Source organism: Oncorhynchus keta, chromosome 17 (assembly GCF_023373465.1).
Source record: "Oncorhynchus keta strain PuntledgeMale-10-30-2019 chromosome 17, Oket_V2, whole genome shotgun sequence".
In the NCBI taxonomy this organism is placed as follows: Eukaryota; Metazoa; Chordata; class Actinopteri; order Salmoniformes; family Salmonidae; genus Oncorhynchus; species Oncorhynchus keta.
In genome coordinates this window covers 9,505,627-9,522,397 of record NC_068437.1, presented here as the reverse complement: position 1 = coordinate 9,522,397, position 16,771 = coordinate 9,505,627, and the positions used below count along the sequence as shown (strand labels likewise).

General features: G+C 41.3%; 1 protein-coding gene across 5 annotated transcripts in view; it reads right to left on the bottom strand.

Annotated features, from left to right (window-relative positions):
• Positions 1-16,771, bottom strand: part of LOC118396382 (GRAM domain-containing protein 2A) — a 94,294-nt gene that overhangs the window by 44,210 nt on the left and 33,313 nt on the right. For all 5 annotated transcript variants that reach the window (XM_052465400.1, XM_052465401.1, XM_052465402.1 and 2 more), the window contains exons 3-8: positions 13,931-13,988; positions 11,998-12,070; positions 10,612-10,715; positions 5,041-5,139; positions 1,676-1,747; positions 928-990 (exon numbers count right to left, since the gene is read on the bottom strand). In XM_052465400.1, coding sequence (XP_052321360.1) covers positions 928-990; positions 1,676-1,747; positions 5,041-5,139; positions 10,612-10,715; positions 11,998-12,070; positions 13,931-13,988 — 469 coding nt within the window. The remainder of the gene's footprint in view (positions 1-927; positions 991-1,675; positions 1,748-5,040; positions 5,140-10,611; positions 10,716-11,997; positions 12,071-13,930; positions 13,989-16,771) is intronic.

Genomic DNA, 16,771 nt, shown 5'->3' with positions numbered 1-16,771 from the left:
TTGCCAGATACTTTTATGTTAATTTCTCTACCATAAACTGCCTACATCATCAAAATCCATAGATTAGGGCCTAACAAATGTATTTAAATTGACTGATTTCCTTATACAGTATGAACTGTAACTCAGTAAAATCTTGTAAATGATTGCATGTTGCGTTTATATTTTTGTTCAGTATAGTAGTGCAATTTTCTACTATGAGAGTCACGTTGAGTAATGTGTAGGGGCATATTCAAACCACTTAAAGTACCACTCCAGTCTTCTTGCAGTAGGGTCTAAAAAACTCTATTTTGCTCAAACATTTTTTTTACCATAAATAATAATATAATAATATGCCATTTAGCAGACGCTTTTATCCAAAGCGACTTACAGTCATGTGTGCATACATTCTACGTATGGGTGATCCCGGGAATCGAACCCACTACCCTGGCGTTACAAGCGCCATGCTCTACCAACTGAGCTACAGAAGGACCACCATAAAGTGTGTGTACTTTACTGTGCTCATACTTGGGATGTTGCTTTCCAACAGTAAAAGTAAAAAAATAGACATCTTTAACAAATGCCTAACTCCGACTCCGACTTAATTCTAACGCTACACTACATGACCCCATCTATCTCTTTGACCCTACACACACTTACTATAAAGTACAGGGATGCTGTAAATTGCACATTGCCAAGTTCAATTTATGGTCTTTGGCAGCTGGTCAACAAACAGTAGCAGATGGATCTAGACTGTTGTGTAAAGCAGGGTTGGTTGCACCACAACTGTATCCTGGGTGCGAGACTGTGTTTTGATCTCTTGCTAACTAACTCCTTGTCACTCGTTCCATGTTTGTAAGAGAGCAGAAACCGCTTGGCACCCAGGCTACCATATCTATCCTACTGTACTGCACCCAGAGTAGTGTCGTTGTGTGTACTGGCTGGGCTTACCATAGATAGTGAGCTAGGCTCCTCCAAGTACTGCTTCAGACTAAGGCTTTTCTTCCCATTCACCTAAGGAGGAAAATAAGGTTACATTGTAACTACAGTAATTAGTAGTTCTCTATTGTGTAACTACACATCAGTATTGATATCCACGATATCTGCTCAATCTCACAGACCATGGATGAGGTAAAGAGGTCAATGGATCTCGACCAAAACTATGGAAATGCCATGGAAACGAGTGGGGGGAAAGATCCCGAATCGCCTCATTGCCCCCAAGCAAAATTAGCCCATTCAAGCTATTGTTTAGGTGTATTTCACACTATGTTGAGGTAAAAATCGGTGTATAATGCTTGTATGGATGTCAACCCCAGTACATGTACATATCATCATCTACATTACAGTAAAATAACGTCTGACTGCCACCAACAATTTCTGTATGCTAGCTATGCCATCAGCTTACACGAACAGGAGCTAGCATTTAGCAACCACTTTTTCTAAACCCGAAAAAGGGACAACTTTCTAAATGTTATGCACTGAAAACAGCTAAATGTATCCAAACAGGACTTTAGTAACCACATTGTGGGCCTGTTACAATACAGCAATCATGATGGATTTGGCAAATATCAACTTGGTTAGTGTGCGCCCATCCGGCAAACTTCTCTCCCCCAAGGGCTGCGTTCCACTGACCTTTTACCGCATCTACTGGTATACTAAAGACCCTTTGACAATCGCATATTGTGAGGTTATTCCACACCTGAAGGTGTGTACAGATCCTCCTGAGGACATCGTAGACACTGTCTCGGGACAGCAAGGACACAAACACATACTGCAAGAGAGAACAAGACACGTGGGTTAAAAATACAATTAAATCCACTATCTTTGACGGTCTATTACAGCAAATGTGAAGATGCACAGGTCATCAACAACGTTAGATTTCTCACTTGTCAACTGACATTTTTATGACATGCAATGACTGAGTAGCTTCAGCCAATCAATCCAGCTGTGCACTAGATAAACGAAACAGACAATAGGTGTATAGTAAGTGTTACCCATTCCATTTCTTTTGTTGCTTTAGACCACTATTCCCAAAACACATTTAGTCATTGAAGTTATGTGAGAGCTGTCTCCCCCTACTCAGCTTCTCTAGTTCATGAAAGACAAAACAAAGCCAGGTGGCAGTCAGCAGCTTTAACTCTTGAGTTACCGTTTGAAACAAAACGCAAGCACCCTGATCGCTGTACATTCCTTTTTACGATCAAATGTTTTTATTCATAATAATAACTGTTAGCAAACAAGAATACAGATGCACAGAATGAAGTTACAACCCCCCCCTCATCCCCAATCCCCCCACACAGAGGACCCAATGGATCTAATTAAATAAAGAAAAGCAAACAAAACAGAATGAAGTTACAAACCCCCCCTCCCCCAACCCAATCCCACCCCATTGAGGACCCAATGGATCTAATTAAAGAAAGAAAAACAAGAAAAACTCAAAGCAATACATCACGAAGTGATTAAGTAGCAAGAAGCCATTGGGTCAACGTGTCTTCTATAGCTCCATGAATGCAAGCTGTAGACTACTCCATATAAATCACATCCAAAAATATTAAGATCCATCGAGTGTGGAGGCTTCCAATAAAAAGAAAGAATTTTTGCTGGCCGTCGGGCCAGCAAGAAGAATGGGCTTCTGACACAGAGATAAATGAAGTACAGAAAAATATGTTAATTAATTTTCAAATAAACTGCTCATATCCTCAAAGCAAACACCTCTGAAGAACTGTATATAGTCAATAAGGTGAACATGGATGTGACCTTTGACCTTTCAAGGTCCAATAGCGCCATTTTTACCTCAATATCAAATCATTTCTGAGTAACCTTACTGTGATTGTTTTCCATTAAAATAGTAAAAAAGGAACAAAAATAGCTTTGAGCAAAGAGCAATTTCTCAAGCTAGAATTTTGCTAAGACTGTCTGGGAGTGGTCAGAGTGGGGAGGGGAAACCTAGCTATTATTGGCAGAGAGGTTCGGAACACTTTCTTATTGGTATATTAACACATTTAATGCCTGGTCACCAAAACTCCATCCCACAAAAGAAGCTGAAATTTCAGGTGGTCTTTTCACACAGATGCTCACAGTACTATTCCTACCTCATAGTGTAGAAATACAGGTAAATCACATTTTTGACTGAACTGGGCCTTTAACCTTATGTTGTATATTCTCAAATCAGAGCAGTGTTTGTTGAGAACAAACTACATGTACAGTAACTGCCAAAATAACTGCGGAAATCGCGAGACTCACGAACATGATGGTGTTCTCCGTTTTGAAGTACAAGTCAAAAGTTTGGACACCCCTACTCATTCAAGGGCCACTTCTACATTGTAGAATACTTGTGAAGACATCAACACTACACAATAGCACATATGGAATCACGCAGTAAACAAAAAAGTGTTAAACAAGTCCAAATATATTTCAGATGTTAGATTCTTCAAAGTAGCCACCCTTTGCCTTGATGACAGCTTTGCAAACTCTTGGCATTCTCTCAACCAGCTTTATGAGGTAGTCACCTGGAATGCATTTCAATTAACAGGTGTGCCTTGTTAAAATTACATTTGTGGAGTTTCTTTCCTTCTTAATGCGTTTGAGCCAATCAGTTGTGTTGTGACAAGGTAGGGTTGGTATAGAGAATATAGCCCTATTTGGTAGAAGCAAGTCCATATTATGGTAAGCAATTTGACCATGAAGGCCTGATTCATGCAGTCTCCTCTGAACAGTTGATTTTGAGATGTGTCTGTTGCTTGAACTCTGAATAATTTATTTGGGCTGGTAACTCAAATGAACTTGTACTCTGTAGCAGAGGTAACTGTGGATCTTCCTTTCATGTGGCAGTCCTCATGAGAGCCAGTTTCATCATAGCTCTTGATGTTTTTAGTGACGGCACGTGAAGAAACTTTCAAAGTTCTTGAGATGTTCCGCATTGACTGACCATGTCTTAAAGTAATGATGGACTCATTTCTCTTTGCTTATTTGAGCTGTTCTTACTATAATATGGATTTGGTCTTTACCAGATAGGGCCAAATACAATTTTTCCATTAAATCATTTTTGTATATATTTATTTTGATACTTCAAGGGGTCTTCAAATTCAAAATCAAATAGCTAAATTATCCTCGGTATGACCTTCTTAAAACACCATCCCGGAGTCACATCTTCACTGTTGACTTTGAGACTGGTGTTTTGCGGGTACTATTTAATGAAGCTGCCAGTTGAGGACTTGTGAGGCATCCGTTTCTCGAACTAGACACTCTAATGTACTAGTCCTCTTGCTCAATTGTGCACCGGAACCTCCCCCTCTTCTTTCTATCCTGGCTACAGACAGTTAGCGCTGTTCTGTGAAGTGGAGTAGTACACAGCGTTGTACGAGATATTCAGTTTCTTGGCAATTTCTCGAATGGAATAGCCTTAATTTCTCAGAACAAGAATAGATTGACGAGTTTCAGAAGAAAGTTCTTTGTTTCTGGCCATTTTGAGCCTGTAATCGAACCCACAAATGTTGATGCTCCAGATACTCAACTAGTATAAAGAAGGCCAGTTTTATTGCTTCTTTGATCAGGACAGCAGTTTTCAGGTATGCTAACATAGTAGCAAAAGGGTTTTCTAATGATCAATTAGCCTTCTAAAATTATAAACTTGGATTAGCTAACACAACATGCAATTGGAACACAGGAGTGATGGTTGCTGATAATGGGCCTCTATAGATATTCCATGAAAAAAATCTGCCTTTTATAGCTACAATAGCCATTTACAACATTAACAATGTCTACACTGTATTTCTGATCAATTTGATGTTATTTTAAATGGACGGAAAATGTGCTTTTCTTTCAAAAACATGGACATTTCTATGTTACCCCAAACTTTTGAACGGTAGTTTATATACACTATATATATTTTACTAAATATTTTTTAATAGTGTTTGGACATAGGCGTCTTACCCGGCCTGCTCGAAACTCTTCTATGAAGAAAAAAAACTCTTTAAGTGTTAGGGTTAACACCTAGATAACGCTAGCTGTCTGTGAGTGGTAGAGCCATATTGCATTGTGCTGCTGTACTATGCTGAGCCATACCTTCTGGCTGGTGTCCACAGTGATGGCCAACCCGTTAGGTACTAGGCCTGCTGTCCTGTGTTTCTTCACCAGCCGTACTGACACCACTGGAATGGCCACCTGTAGAGGAAAAGCAAACATGATTAGCACCTGCACTTCATAGCCTAATAGCATAGCATCCCTTTACTCCCGCAGCACTAGGAGAGCCAAGAGGGTCGTGTTGACTAAAAACAACTTTTTAACTGTCCCGCCCCATCCTTGACATTTCCTAAACTTTACCCCCCAAAAATACTTGAATTCGCAACACTCAAAGCACAGTAATATATTTAACTCAAAAACCATAGCGGCCGTCAACGGCCTTTCTTATCTAACAATAATATTTGTGTCAATATCGCAAAATTTACTATCTAATAAACCTGTTGTCGTATTTGCGTGGATATTGTCATCAAGCAGAAACCGGAAACAGGGTATTCTGTCATTTAAATGTTTATATATTTGGGGCAGAAAAGCGATGATGTCGAGGTGATTGAAATAAGTAAACAGCAGATATATGCTTGGTGTTGTCGATGTTTGATGCTGTGAAACTTGTGGATTCGTTCTCAGATGAACAAGTCATGTCATGATAACTTGGTTGGTACAGGTGAGAGCATCAACGGTGGAGCTCGAATGATTGCTCTCGGTCTCTTTGAAATAGTGTTTAGCTGTATATACTGTAGTCAGCTAACTAGTTGTTTTGTTTTGAAGAGGAACATGGAGGAAGAGCAGCTGGAAAAGGGACAGGAGGAGGAAGAGGGAGAGGAGGAAGCAGAGGTAGAGGAGGATCCAGAGTGAGAGAAGGAGGAAGAGGGAGAGAAAACCCGAGAGGGGAGCCTACGTTTCCATGGAGTTTGTCTGCCCCAAGTCACAAGATTCACGCTTGTACCTCACAGCATGTGCCTAAAGTGAAAGGCAGGGGGTTTGGAGTTGTTTTTAAAAGTGGTAGAAACGGCTCTCTCCTCCAGACCTTATAATGGATTACAACAAGAAAATGAGGAGTGTAGTTGACCATCTTGACCAAATGAGAAGCTATTACAGTGTTGAATCCACAGGCAAAAAAAGGTGGAAGAATATGTTTTGGGGATGCTCAAAATGTCCATCATAAATGCATACATTCTTTGCGGGACCCTGCAAAGGCCCCTTCCCAGAAACCGCAGGTGCTGGTCCCTGAAGGCATTCAAAATGCAGCTTGTGCATTCCCTTTGTGAATGCACAAGCTGCTAATCATGTTTGCTTTTCCTCTACAGGTGGCCATTCCAGGCGTGTGAACCGAGTTGTAACTCATAATTTAAAAGCAGGTGAAGTTTGAAGGGCTTTTTTCTTTTTAAAATTGTGAACAGTTGAATTTTTGTCAAAGTAGGCTACTATTTCTACATTTTGTGTCTTGAAAATCGAGGACCACTTTGGAAACAAGCGTTTCAATGAATACCTTTCAATGAAGTTTCAATGAAGTGATATCCTTATTTCGTTGTATATGTCTTTTGCCCAAAATAAATTCAATTCATACACCGCAAATATTTCCATGAGAGAGCTATCATTCAAGCTCCTGCGCCACCGCGGATGTGCTCGACTGTACCAAGCAGGTGAAAATGACAGGATTAGCTAATGTGATAGCTATTCCCCAAATTTCATAGATTAAACGTCAACAACATACATCTGCTGTTTACTTATTTCACTCACCTCGACATCATCGCTTTCAAAGTGCAAGGACGTATCCGTATCACCAACCAAGATAGATACAGCCTCTTCCACATTGAAAAGTCGCGGTCACTTCAGTACCGTTATTTTGAGTAATTAAGTGATTTTTTTTCCCTTTTAAAAGTCAAATGACAGCATACTCTGTTTCCGGTTTCTGGTTGACGACAACAGCCACCCGAATACGACAACAGGCTGTTAGCAAGTTCATTTTGCGATATTGACAGATATTACTGTTAGAAAACCAACGCTATAGTAATTTAAAGAAAGATGGCTGACGGCCACTACGGGTTCTAAAGTGTTATATTGATGTGAATTTTTGGTGATCCCTTTCTGAAGTACCCAAGACGACTTTATTTTTTCAAAATGTCAGCACGACAACGAAACATAAGTCCAAAAACCTGACTATGGGAAAAGCTGGCCTACAAGTCTCAGTTTCATCACAGAGTGAATTGTTTAGTTCTAATGTCATGCTGTTGTTTTTTATGTACTTTTTCCAAGTATTTTACACCATGCATTATTACCCAGACAAATTATCTTATTTTGGGGGTATTCATTGCTTTTTCACTTAGTTCTAATGACAGGGGGTATAACGGGATTGCTCAGGGTGGCCAAAATAATACCATCAATTACATTTAGTGGAGAGTCAAAGGGGTTAACAACCCTGTGAAACGTAAAAGGGTGCTGACAAGTGCACAACAACGCTGAAAGGTTTGGACACACCTACTCATTCAAGGGCTTTTCTTTATTTTTACTATTTTCTACATTGTAGAATAATAGTGAAGACATCAAAACTATGAAACAACACATATGGAATCATGTAGTAACAAAATAATTGTTAAACAAATCCAAATATATTTTATATTTGAGATTCTTCAAAGTAGCCACCCTTTGCCTTGATGACAGTTTTGTACAGTCTTGGCATTATCTTTCCCAACAGTCTTGAAGGAGTTCCAACATATGCTGAGCACTTGTTGGCTGCTTTTCCATCACTCTGTGGTCCAACTCATCCAAAACCATCTCAATCAGTTTGAGGTTGGGTGATTGTGGAGACCAGGTCTGATGCATCACTCCATCACTCTGCTTATTGGTCAAATAGCTCTTACACAGCCTGGAGGTGTGTTGGGTCATTGTCCTGTTGAAAAACACATGATAGTCCCACTAAGCTCAAACGAGATGGGATGGCGTATCGCTGCAGAATGCTGTGGTAGCCATGCTGGTTAAGTGTGCCTTGAATTCTAAATAAATCTCAGACAGTGTCACCAGCAGAGCACCCCCACACCATCGCACCTCCTCCTCCCTGCTTCACGGTGGGAACAACACATGCGGAGATCATCCGTTCACCTACTCTATCTCTTCTTCTTATTGGTGTCCTTTAGTAGTGGTTTCTTTGGAGCAATTCAACCATGAAGGCCTCCTCTGAAAAGTTGATGTTGAGATGTGTCTGTTACTTGAACCCTGTGAAGCATTTATTCGGGCTGCAATCTGAGATGCAGTTAACTCTAATGAACTTATCCTCTGTAGCAGAGGTAACTCTGGGACGTCCTTTCCAGTGGTGATCCTCATGAGAGCCAGTTTCATCATAGCGCTTGATTGTTTTAGTGACTACACTTGAAAAAACGTTCAAAGTTCTTGAAATGTTCTCCATTTACTGACCCTCGTGTCTTAAAGTAATGATGGACTGTCACTTCCCTTTGCTTACTTGAGCTTCTCTTGACATAATATGGACTTGGTCTTTTAACAAATAGGACTATCTTCTGTATACCAACCCTACTTTGTCACAACACAACTGATTGGCTCAAACGCATTAAGAACGAAAGACATTCCACAAATTAACTTTTAACAAGGCACACCTGTTAATTGCAGTGCATTCCAGGTGACTACCTAATGAAGCTGGTTGAGAGAATGCCAAGAGTGTGCAAAGCTGTCATCAAGGCAAAGGGTGGCTACTTTGAAGTATCTCGAATAGAAAATATATTTGTATTTCTTTAACACTTTTTTTGGTTACTACATGATTCCATATGTGTTATTTCACATATGTCCAAACTCTTGACTGGTATCTTGTATCTCTTGACTGTATATGAAATGTATTTACTAGAATGTTGACGTTCAGAAGACACGTCATTGGCCCGAAAGGGGGTCTAATGAGGCCAGGCTTTTCTAGTGTTAAGCGTAGCATCCCTTCACTCCCTTAGTAATCAGTCAGTCAACAAGGACACATTAAGGTAACATTGTTATTTGCACATTCTCATTGCAATGGCATTATTGTTGCATATTGAGAGCAACTAACATGGACATTATATACTACCCAATCCATTTATACATGGGGAATCTGAGCCGGATGACTTGCAAACATTTAGAACAAGCATTGTATTCTGTACAGAACAGTGTTTGGGATGCCATTCGCTGAGTTAAGAGTAGACACACGGCACATGACAAAAAAATGAGCTGTGTGACCTTTCCGCTACATAACTATGCACCCCAGTCTTGGGACTTTGTGCCCATTTAAAGAAAGGGGGAGCGGAACAGTGTGAGATAAGGAACAAGTAAAGGTCTATTCCAGCGGAATAGATTGATCGCTGGGTTCAGGGCGAGTTGACACCGTGCTTAATCTTCAGTCACTTCAAATGACTGGCTGGTGGACGGGTCTTTGAGCTTAAAATAGCCTTGTTAGGCTTATGCTTTATCCATTCAATAGAATTCGGTTATTTCATAGGAATACAATACAAAATACCCTTTCCTCTTGAAAACATTTTTTGCACTTGACTGACCAACAATTGTATTATTCAGAACGTCCCCTTTCGCCACTACATTTTATGTTGTGTCCCGTGACGTCGTGGAAAGTAATGATTTGTAAAGAAGGAAATTGGTGCTCAACTCAATTTCCTTTACTGTAAATGGACTCAACATCTTGTAAAACGGTTTGCTGTTCAATAAATAACCTGACTATCGTGTCACTTATTTTCAATAACCACATCAAACAGGCCATTTTCATTTTTCAAGCTCAATTATCTGAACTAGGAAACATGAGCAAATAAGCCGTTTGAATGACGGACTTAATAGAGGGAAACCTGCATGAAGTGCGAATAATTTGAATGTCTTTTGTGTTCAGTTTGTAAATTGCAGAGGATATAAGTCTCTATCAGACAGCCTAATTCTCTATTTCAAAGAGAGAAACCTTCAGCAATTGAACAGAGAAACACCCATTTATGTTCAATGATCTTTAGTCAATGGACAGTGTGGAGGTAAAAATGAGAGCCTGTTATCAACGGGAATGACCGTACCAACAACGCTATATAAGCATTGATAGGTATGATGATAAGTCTATTATTTATGTTCAACACAGGTCTTCATATTTGGTGTGTTTGTAAATTAAATCTGGAGTGCCAGAGTGCGCTAGCAGGCTAATGTTGGCTAGCTTGCTAGCTAGTCCCAGACACAAATGAGAGAACACCTCACTCTGACCATTTTAACCGCCCGAGCAGAGCTGGTTAGGTTGTTTTCATGTTATCCAGAGCGTTGGTGACTGTAACTGTGCTGCTGGCAACAATTTAATTACACTTTTTTTACTGACGTTTACTGACACCGGCCATATACAACAGTTGCTGAGCGTTTGTAAATTCCTAAGTTATTTTGCGCTCTGACACACTCAAACGAGAGTGCTCTGAAGTCGGAGTAGATAGCCAGAGTGAATTTACGAACGCGCCCATTGTTAGAAGAGAGAAGCCATTTTGTGTCAAGGCTGAGGGCAGATGCAATTCCTTCCCATTCTGCACTCGGCAGCATCAGCATAACTGCTAACCAGGGAAGACCCACTGGAGCGAATGAACCACCACATCACCAAGGCTGTTTGACACTCACCTTGATGTCCTTCCCAAAGAGGTTGGCATAGAAACACAGCCAGTTGCGGGAGATGTAGAGGCGGCCCTGAAGTAGGATGTCTCGGAGAAGAGCACAGGAATACACTGGAAATGGGAGAAAAATAAATAAAAATAAGACCGGGAATACCATAGAGATACAATATAATAATTTTCTATTTCATTCTGTGGGGAATACACACACCAGAGGGAGAATCCGCAGAGCTGGAGGCTAGCGTGGGATATATACGAGTTGGCTTCAAACCTACACATTGTGGCTGTGGGATACAGCTGAAGTGTATGGGACTGTGGAATACCGTTGGCTAGTGATCATTTCCTTTAGTATAGAAACACAACTCAACTTGCAATATCATTATGTCATTTTCCTTTCCCCCGTAAATATTCTGTTTAGGGCTTGCATACTAACACGTCAATCTTTAGACGCCCGTACCACAAATTATGAAAGAACCATAAATAAACTCAATTCTGTTCTAACACAGATTATGAACAAACGTCACAAAATATGAGTCATGACCAAAACACAAATAGTCCAAAATGGCAACTTGTGATTGGAGAGGCTTTTGATCACGGCCTCATTATGCCCCCCCGCGCACCTCTCTGATTCAGAGGGCTTTTGGCTTAAAAATGGTGGAATGAATTCAGCTGTCCAACTTCCATTTCCAGCTGAATGCAGCAGGCTGGTACAGGTTCCCCCACAGAGAGGAGAAAAGGGAGAGTGGTCAAGAGAGAGAGACAGAAAGAGAGAGAAAGAGAGAACAGTAGTGAAAGAGAAGGGAGAGGAAGACACTGTGGAGTGGAAAGCAGATGGCTCGGAAGCACTGTGAAGCTGTAAGGAGATTGACCACGTGATTCTGACTGCCAGCGGCCAGTGATTTGTAACGAAAAAGGAATGGATTTGACTCTGGCTCAAGTCACATAATCCCAAATGAATTTGTAACCTAAAAAAATACCACTTTGCCGGCTTTTTAGCGACTAGCGAGTTTGACGTGGTTGACGACAGTGTGAATGTCCATAGGCCGGGCAGGAGAAGCAAGGCATTGCAAGTTATATGAATAGCCTACATCTCAACCGTTGTACTGTAGCAGCACAGCCATATCTAGTTTAGTGTCAAGTCAACCCCATGCACATTAGAGTGATGCAAACCCCATTCAAACACAGTGCAGTTCAGCACTCCCAATTCAAATGGTGTTTTCTTGCACTGTATTTGATCTTCCCACAAATGTCATGCACCCATTCAACCCCAGCCGTCAGATGGCATATCACTTTGTATGAAGCAATGTGCTGGGCGTGCATTCTAAGTACAGGAGCATTCTCGTATGATGGACAGAGTGTCTGATGTGTGGACAGTGTTGAATTTCCCCTGACTTACCTTTCATGAGGATCTCCTCCTTGGGCACGGTCTGGAACAGCTTGTGGTACTGGGAATTGTACTTGCTGACGGTCTGTAAGGGGGAGACAGGGGTGAGACGGGGATAGACAGGGGTGAGAGAAGGGGGGACGTGGGTGAGGTTCCTTTCAGAAAATCTTACTGTTTTACTTCTCCCAAACGGAATCTTGAATAAAAGTTGATGACCATGTGACTATATCACCTAATCTTTAGTAATCTTCAGTAACAGATTATGATTCAGCTCCTGTTATTATTTTGGAAGTGCATAAAACCCCTTCCAATCAATGAAGTTCCTCTCAGCCACGTGATCCTGCCCTGTCCTTTCCCTTTGGGGGCTGGAGCTTTGGCATGGTACCCGGCAGGGTAGCCTAGTGGTTAGAGCGTTGCAAGTTGGAATCCCCGACCTGACAAGGTACAAATCTGTCGTTCTGCCCCTGAACAGGCAGTTAACCCACTGTTCCTAGGCCATCATTGAAAGTAAGAATTTGTTCTTAACTGACTTGCCTAGTTAAATAAAATAAAATATAAACACACACACACATAAGAAATGCACTCTTCTCCACACACGTGCACGCGCAAGGGCACAAAAAACACACACACCTGTTCCCCTGGTGCTGGTCAATCACTATACACTAGTCCCACACCCTCTCTGTTACACTGTGTTGTTTTATAACTCAGACACACTTCCTATGTCACAATGTGTTCTGACCCAATTGTTTATCCTGCGTAACATCTAACAGTGTTCCCTTCCCTTCTCTGTTCCTCTGTAGTGGTGCCACAGACAATCCCTTCCCCTCTTTGCCTCAACCTGGGTTATAACTTAGAATTGTCATGGTTCCACCTGTCACCAGAGGGCGGCAGAGACCGCCCTAGAGACATTAACAATGCTCAGGTGTGTCCTATTTACTCATTCGGATTTCCCTGTTAAAAGAGGCGTGTTTTCTATTGTCCTTTGCTGACGCTCGAGTTATGTTTGCCGTGTGCGTTTGTAGCCTGAGTGAGTTTTCGAGACTTAGTGTTTGCTGGGTTTTCCCCAGCGTTACTGTGATCCTCTCGGTTACCGTTTCTCAGTCAAATATTATGTTCCTACGTAACCACTGATTCCTCATCTGGTCTCTTCTCTGCACCCGGGTCCAACCTCACCATGTCACAGAAATAGATAAAAGACGGAAACTCCTTTGCTGGAAACGTCTGTGGGTTATTTCCAAGGGATCATTTTCGTCAGCCATTCTGAAGGGGGGTGATTGTTTGAATCAGTTCGATTGCGGTTGTGCGTGGGTCTGTGTGCGTATCAGACTGGAGACAAGTTTATTTAAATCAGGAGGGCATATGGTCTGATCCGTTCGGAGCTTCATTTAAACCTCACATACTTTTCTTAACCCTGCATGGGAAGCTTGCACTCGAAAACCTTGGACAATAGTACACATTTGAAATCGTTTGAAATGCAAATCCCTGAAACTCATACTGTATGCATACAATACTACGTGGACTTGTGAGCGTACTGTTACTGTGCTAAAATCGTGCAAAATAACAAACACTTCATAAGATTTCAAATGCATTCGCTGACACTCATGCTATGCACATACAATGTTCTGTGGACTGCTGAACTGACTGTTGCCATGTTAAATAACTTGCCATAAACTCATTCCTTTGTTATGACAAAATACCATGTCTTGCTTACAAATCGGGTAAAGGCAGTATTTCTGTGTGATAGTTCAAGTACAACTACACACGACCTTACTGTGTCTCCCCTTGGACTATACGTAATATTGTAGTGGGTCGGACATTTGATTTTTGATTTTTTTTTACACATGAACGAAGCCCTCCATTACTTCCTTATGCTGACAATACCGTGTAAATGTCCACAGACAGTGGGAATCTGGACGCGGAAAAAAGAAAAGAAAAAACGACTCACCGAGCCCCTGTAGCATTTCTTGACATCTTCATAGGTCAGGTCGTCAATCAGTTGCAGCCTGTGGAGGAGGGAGAAACACCGAGAAGTTTAGGAAGGGGCGACACAAGTTTCTAAATATGTCGAGGAGAAAAAAAGAAAGAATCATCTGACTGTTGTGCCATGTTCAGCTCAGTCCGGATAGTTAACAGAACATTTTTATGTTTCTGGTATTTTGTTAACTAGTCCACTGTCCGTACAATGCCCCCAAGTCTACAAGATAAGAGCACTTTCAGTACAGAGCAAAAACTGTGATGGTGATGATGCATTTGTTCCTCAAATGTATCCTCCATATAGTCTTTAAGCAGAGGAAGACAATGATAGCATGTACTGTTGAACTGCTAATGATGGACAAAATGACCCGTATATTTGAATGGCACACACAAGCTCAGTCTTCTCTTTCTCTCTCTCACACACACACACACACACACACACACACACACACACACACACACACACACACACACACACACACACACACACACACACACACACACACACACACACACACACACACACACACACACACACACACACACACACACCACCTAAACAGTCATTACAACCATTAATCAAAGACAGGGACATGCAAATGGACACACACACACAGGCAAACGCACACACATACACACCTCAAACAGGTCATCGGTGTGAATGTAAATGCTTAGGTAATATGAAAAGTCTGTTTATGTAAAGTCAGATTGTGAAAGTCAAGTAAAAGACAAACAGTTTAGCAGATGTCTCTATTGGCCAAGTCCTGACCCGACACACACAGGCACAAATACACACACACAGACAGACACACGCACATGCACATACACTTAAAGTGATTGATACTAAACTCAGACCACTAAAGCCCAAAGTAGACACCCTCTAATATCCCCAAGGGCCGATTATGGCTTGGAGAGGCTACTTCCCATTCACAGCTCAAGCCTGGTATATTGTACTGTTTGTGCTTTCGGGGCCCCAATACTACACAATGAGGACGAGGAAGTAATTTGCTGTTTGGGGTAAGTTTATCAAAAACGTGAAATTACACAAAAGGTGTCTGGACCCTTCTATAACACACCATTTAAATCGAAAGTAGAGATTTGGTTGTAAAAAAAAATTATAATAATTTCGGCTCTATAGATTTTGGACAGTGGTCAATGAGGGACAATGAAGCCTTCAGACCGGTTGTGACTGGTTTTCATTGATAGGCCACTGTGTCATTATCACTCTCTCCAGGTGTTCTATTGTGGTTCAGTGGCTAGACTAGAGCATCATAGTGACAATCTAATGTGACAGGGAACCACCTACTGTATTGTCCATTACACTGCAGTAAGCTATACAAACAGTCTATACAAACAGAGAACACCCTAAATGGTTTCTACATGATCCCAAAACAAACTGCACAATAATTGGTGTTCACTAGATGTAGGCTCCTATAGAAACAAACACTGTATCCTTAAGCAATAAGGCCCGAGGGGGCGTGGTATATGCCTAATATAATATACCACGGCTAAAGACTGTTCATACGCACGACGCAACGTGGTGCCTTATTGCTATTATAAACTGGTTACTAACATAATTTGAGCGGTAGAAAGAAATGTTTTGTCATATCCGTAGTATACGGTCTGATATACCACAGCTGTCAGCCAATCAGCATTCAGGGATCAAACCACCCAGGTTATACTATAATATATACTCTATTAAGGAAACAGCAGCACTATACAATACCTATATCTCTGTGTGTCCAGCTTTCCTTTCCCTATATGGCTAGTGTTGTGGTCTGATTCTGTCACTCCCCCTCACCACCGCAACAACTGAAGCGGTCCCCAGAATAGCGTCTTATAAAGAGCAGTGACAGTGTTTAACCCCATGGTGGGACAATCCTGTCTGTCACGTGCCATCGGATACCTGTCAGTCAGCTGGTGTCAGGCCACATGCACCCAGTCAGGGGGTCATTCTCTCCATCTGTCTCTCTGTCAGCCAGGCGGTGAGGCGACAATGTATGTTGTAAGTGAGTCACTGTTGTAAGTGACTTTTGGCTAAAAGCGTCTGCTAAATCTCATATACAGTATTATGATATTATTATCAGAGGAGAGCGGAAAGAAAGAAACGAGGACAGGAGCCAAGGGACAGAGAGGACAGCAGGGGCTGACTAATGGAGGGGGGGGGTCAGACCACAACAGTAGCTGATTGACAACATAGTCAAGGTGACAGGCTGAGTCTACCTCTGACTGAAACCAAGAACACTGTATCTGAGTCACAAATAAGAATGCAGAATATTAAAAAAAATATTCTGAGAGATTTGACTCTGGTACCAGCAATGTGCAGGCAGGGTCACATGATTCTGTATAAGAATAATACTGTGTAAATAATCCTTTTGAATTGGATCCCAAATGGTTTTAAAATGTGTGTCATTCTTCAATTGGAACAGCTTAATTTATATGAATTATCCAATCAAATAACATCAGTAAGTCATAGTCACGTGCAAGGTCTCGGTTCAAGCCCTATTTGATAGGGCTTGAACCGATTGATAACTGCCAGGGTTTGAATTAGCTACGGACTCCTAAAAGTGCCCTAAAAATAGCGCTCCGATCCAATGTGGATATTTTTTTTTACAGTTTTTGGCGGTGTCCATGTTGATGTTCCAATGCAACAGAAAACTGTAATTTATACTGTAATTTGGTGTATTCTCAACAGAAAAATACACCGTCCTCAGACATGGGATGGTTGTTGAGTACTGACTTGCGTCACTGGTGACCTGGCTGATTTTTGTTTCTGTCTCATTAACATATTTACAAGTGTGCCTTGTAATAG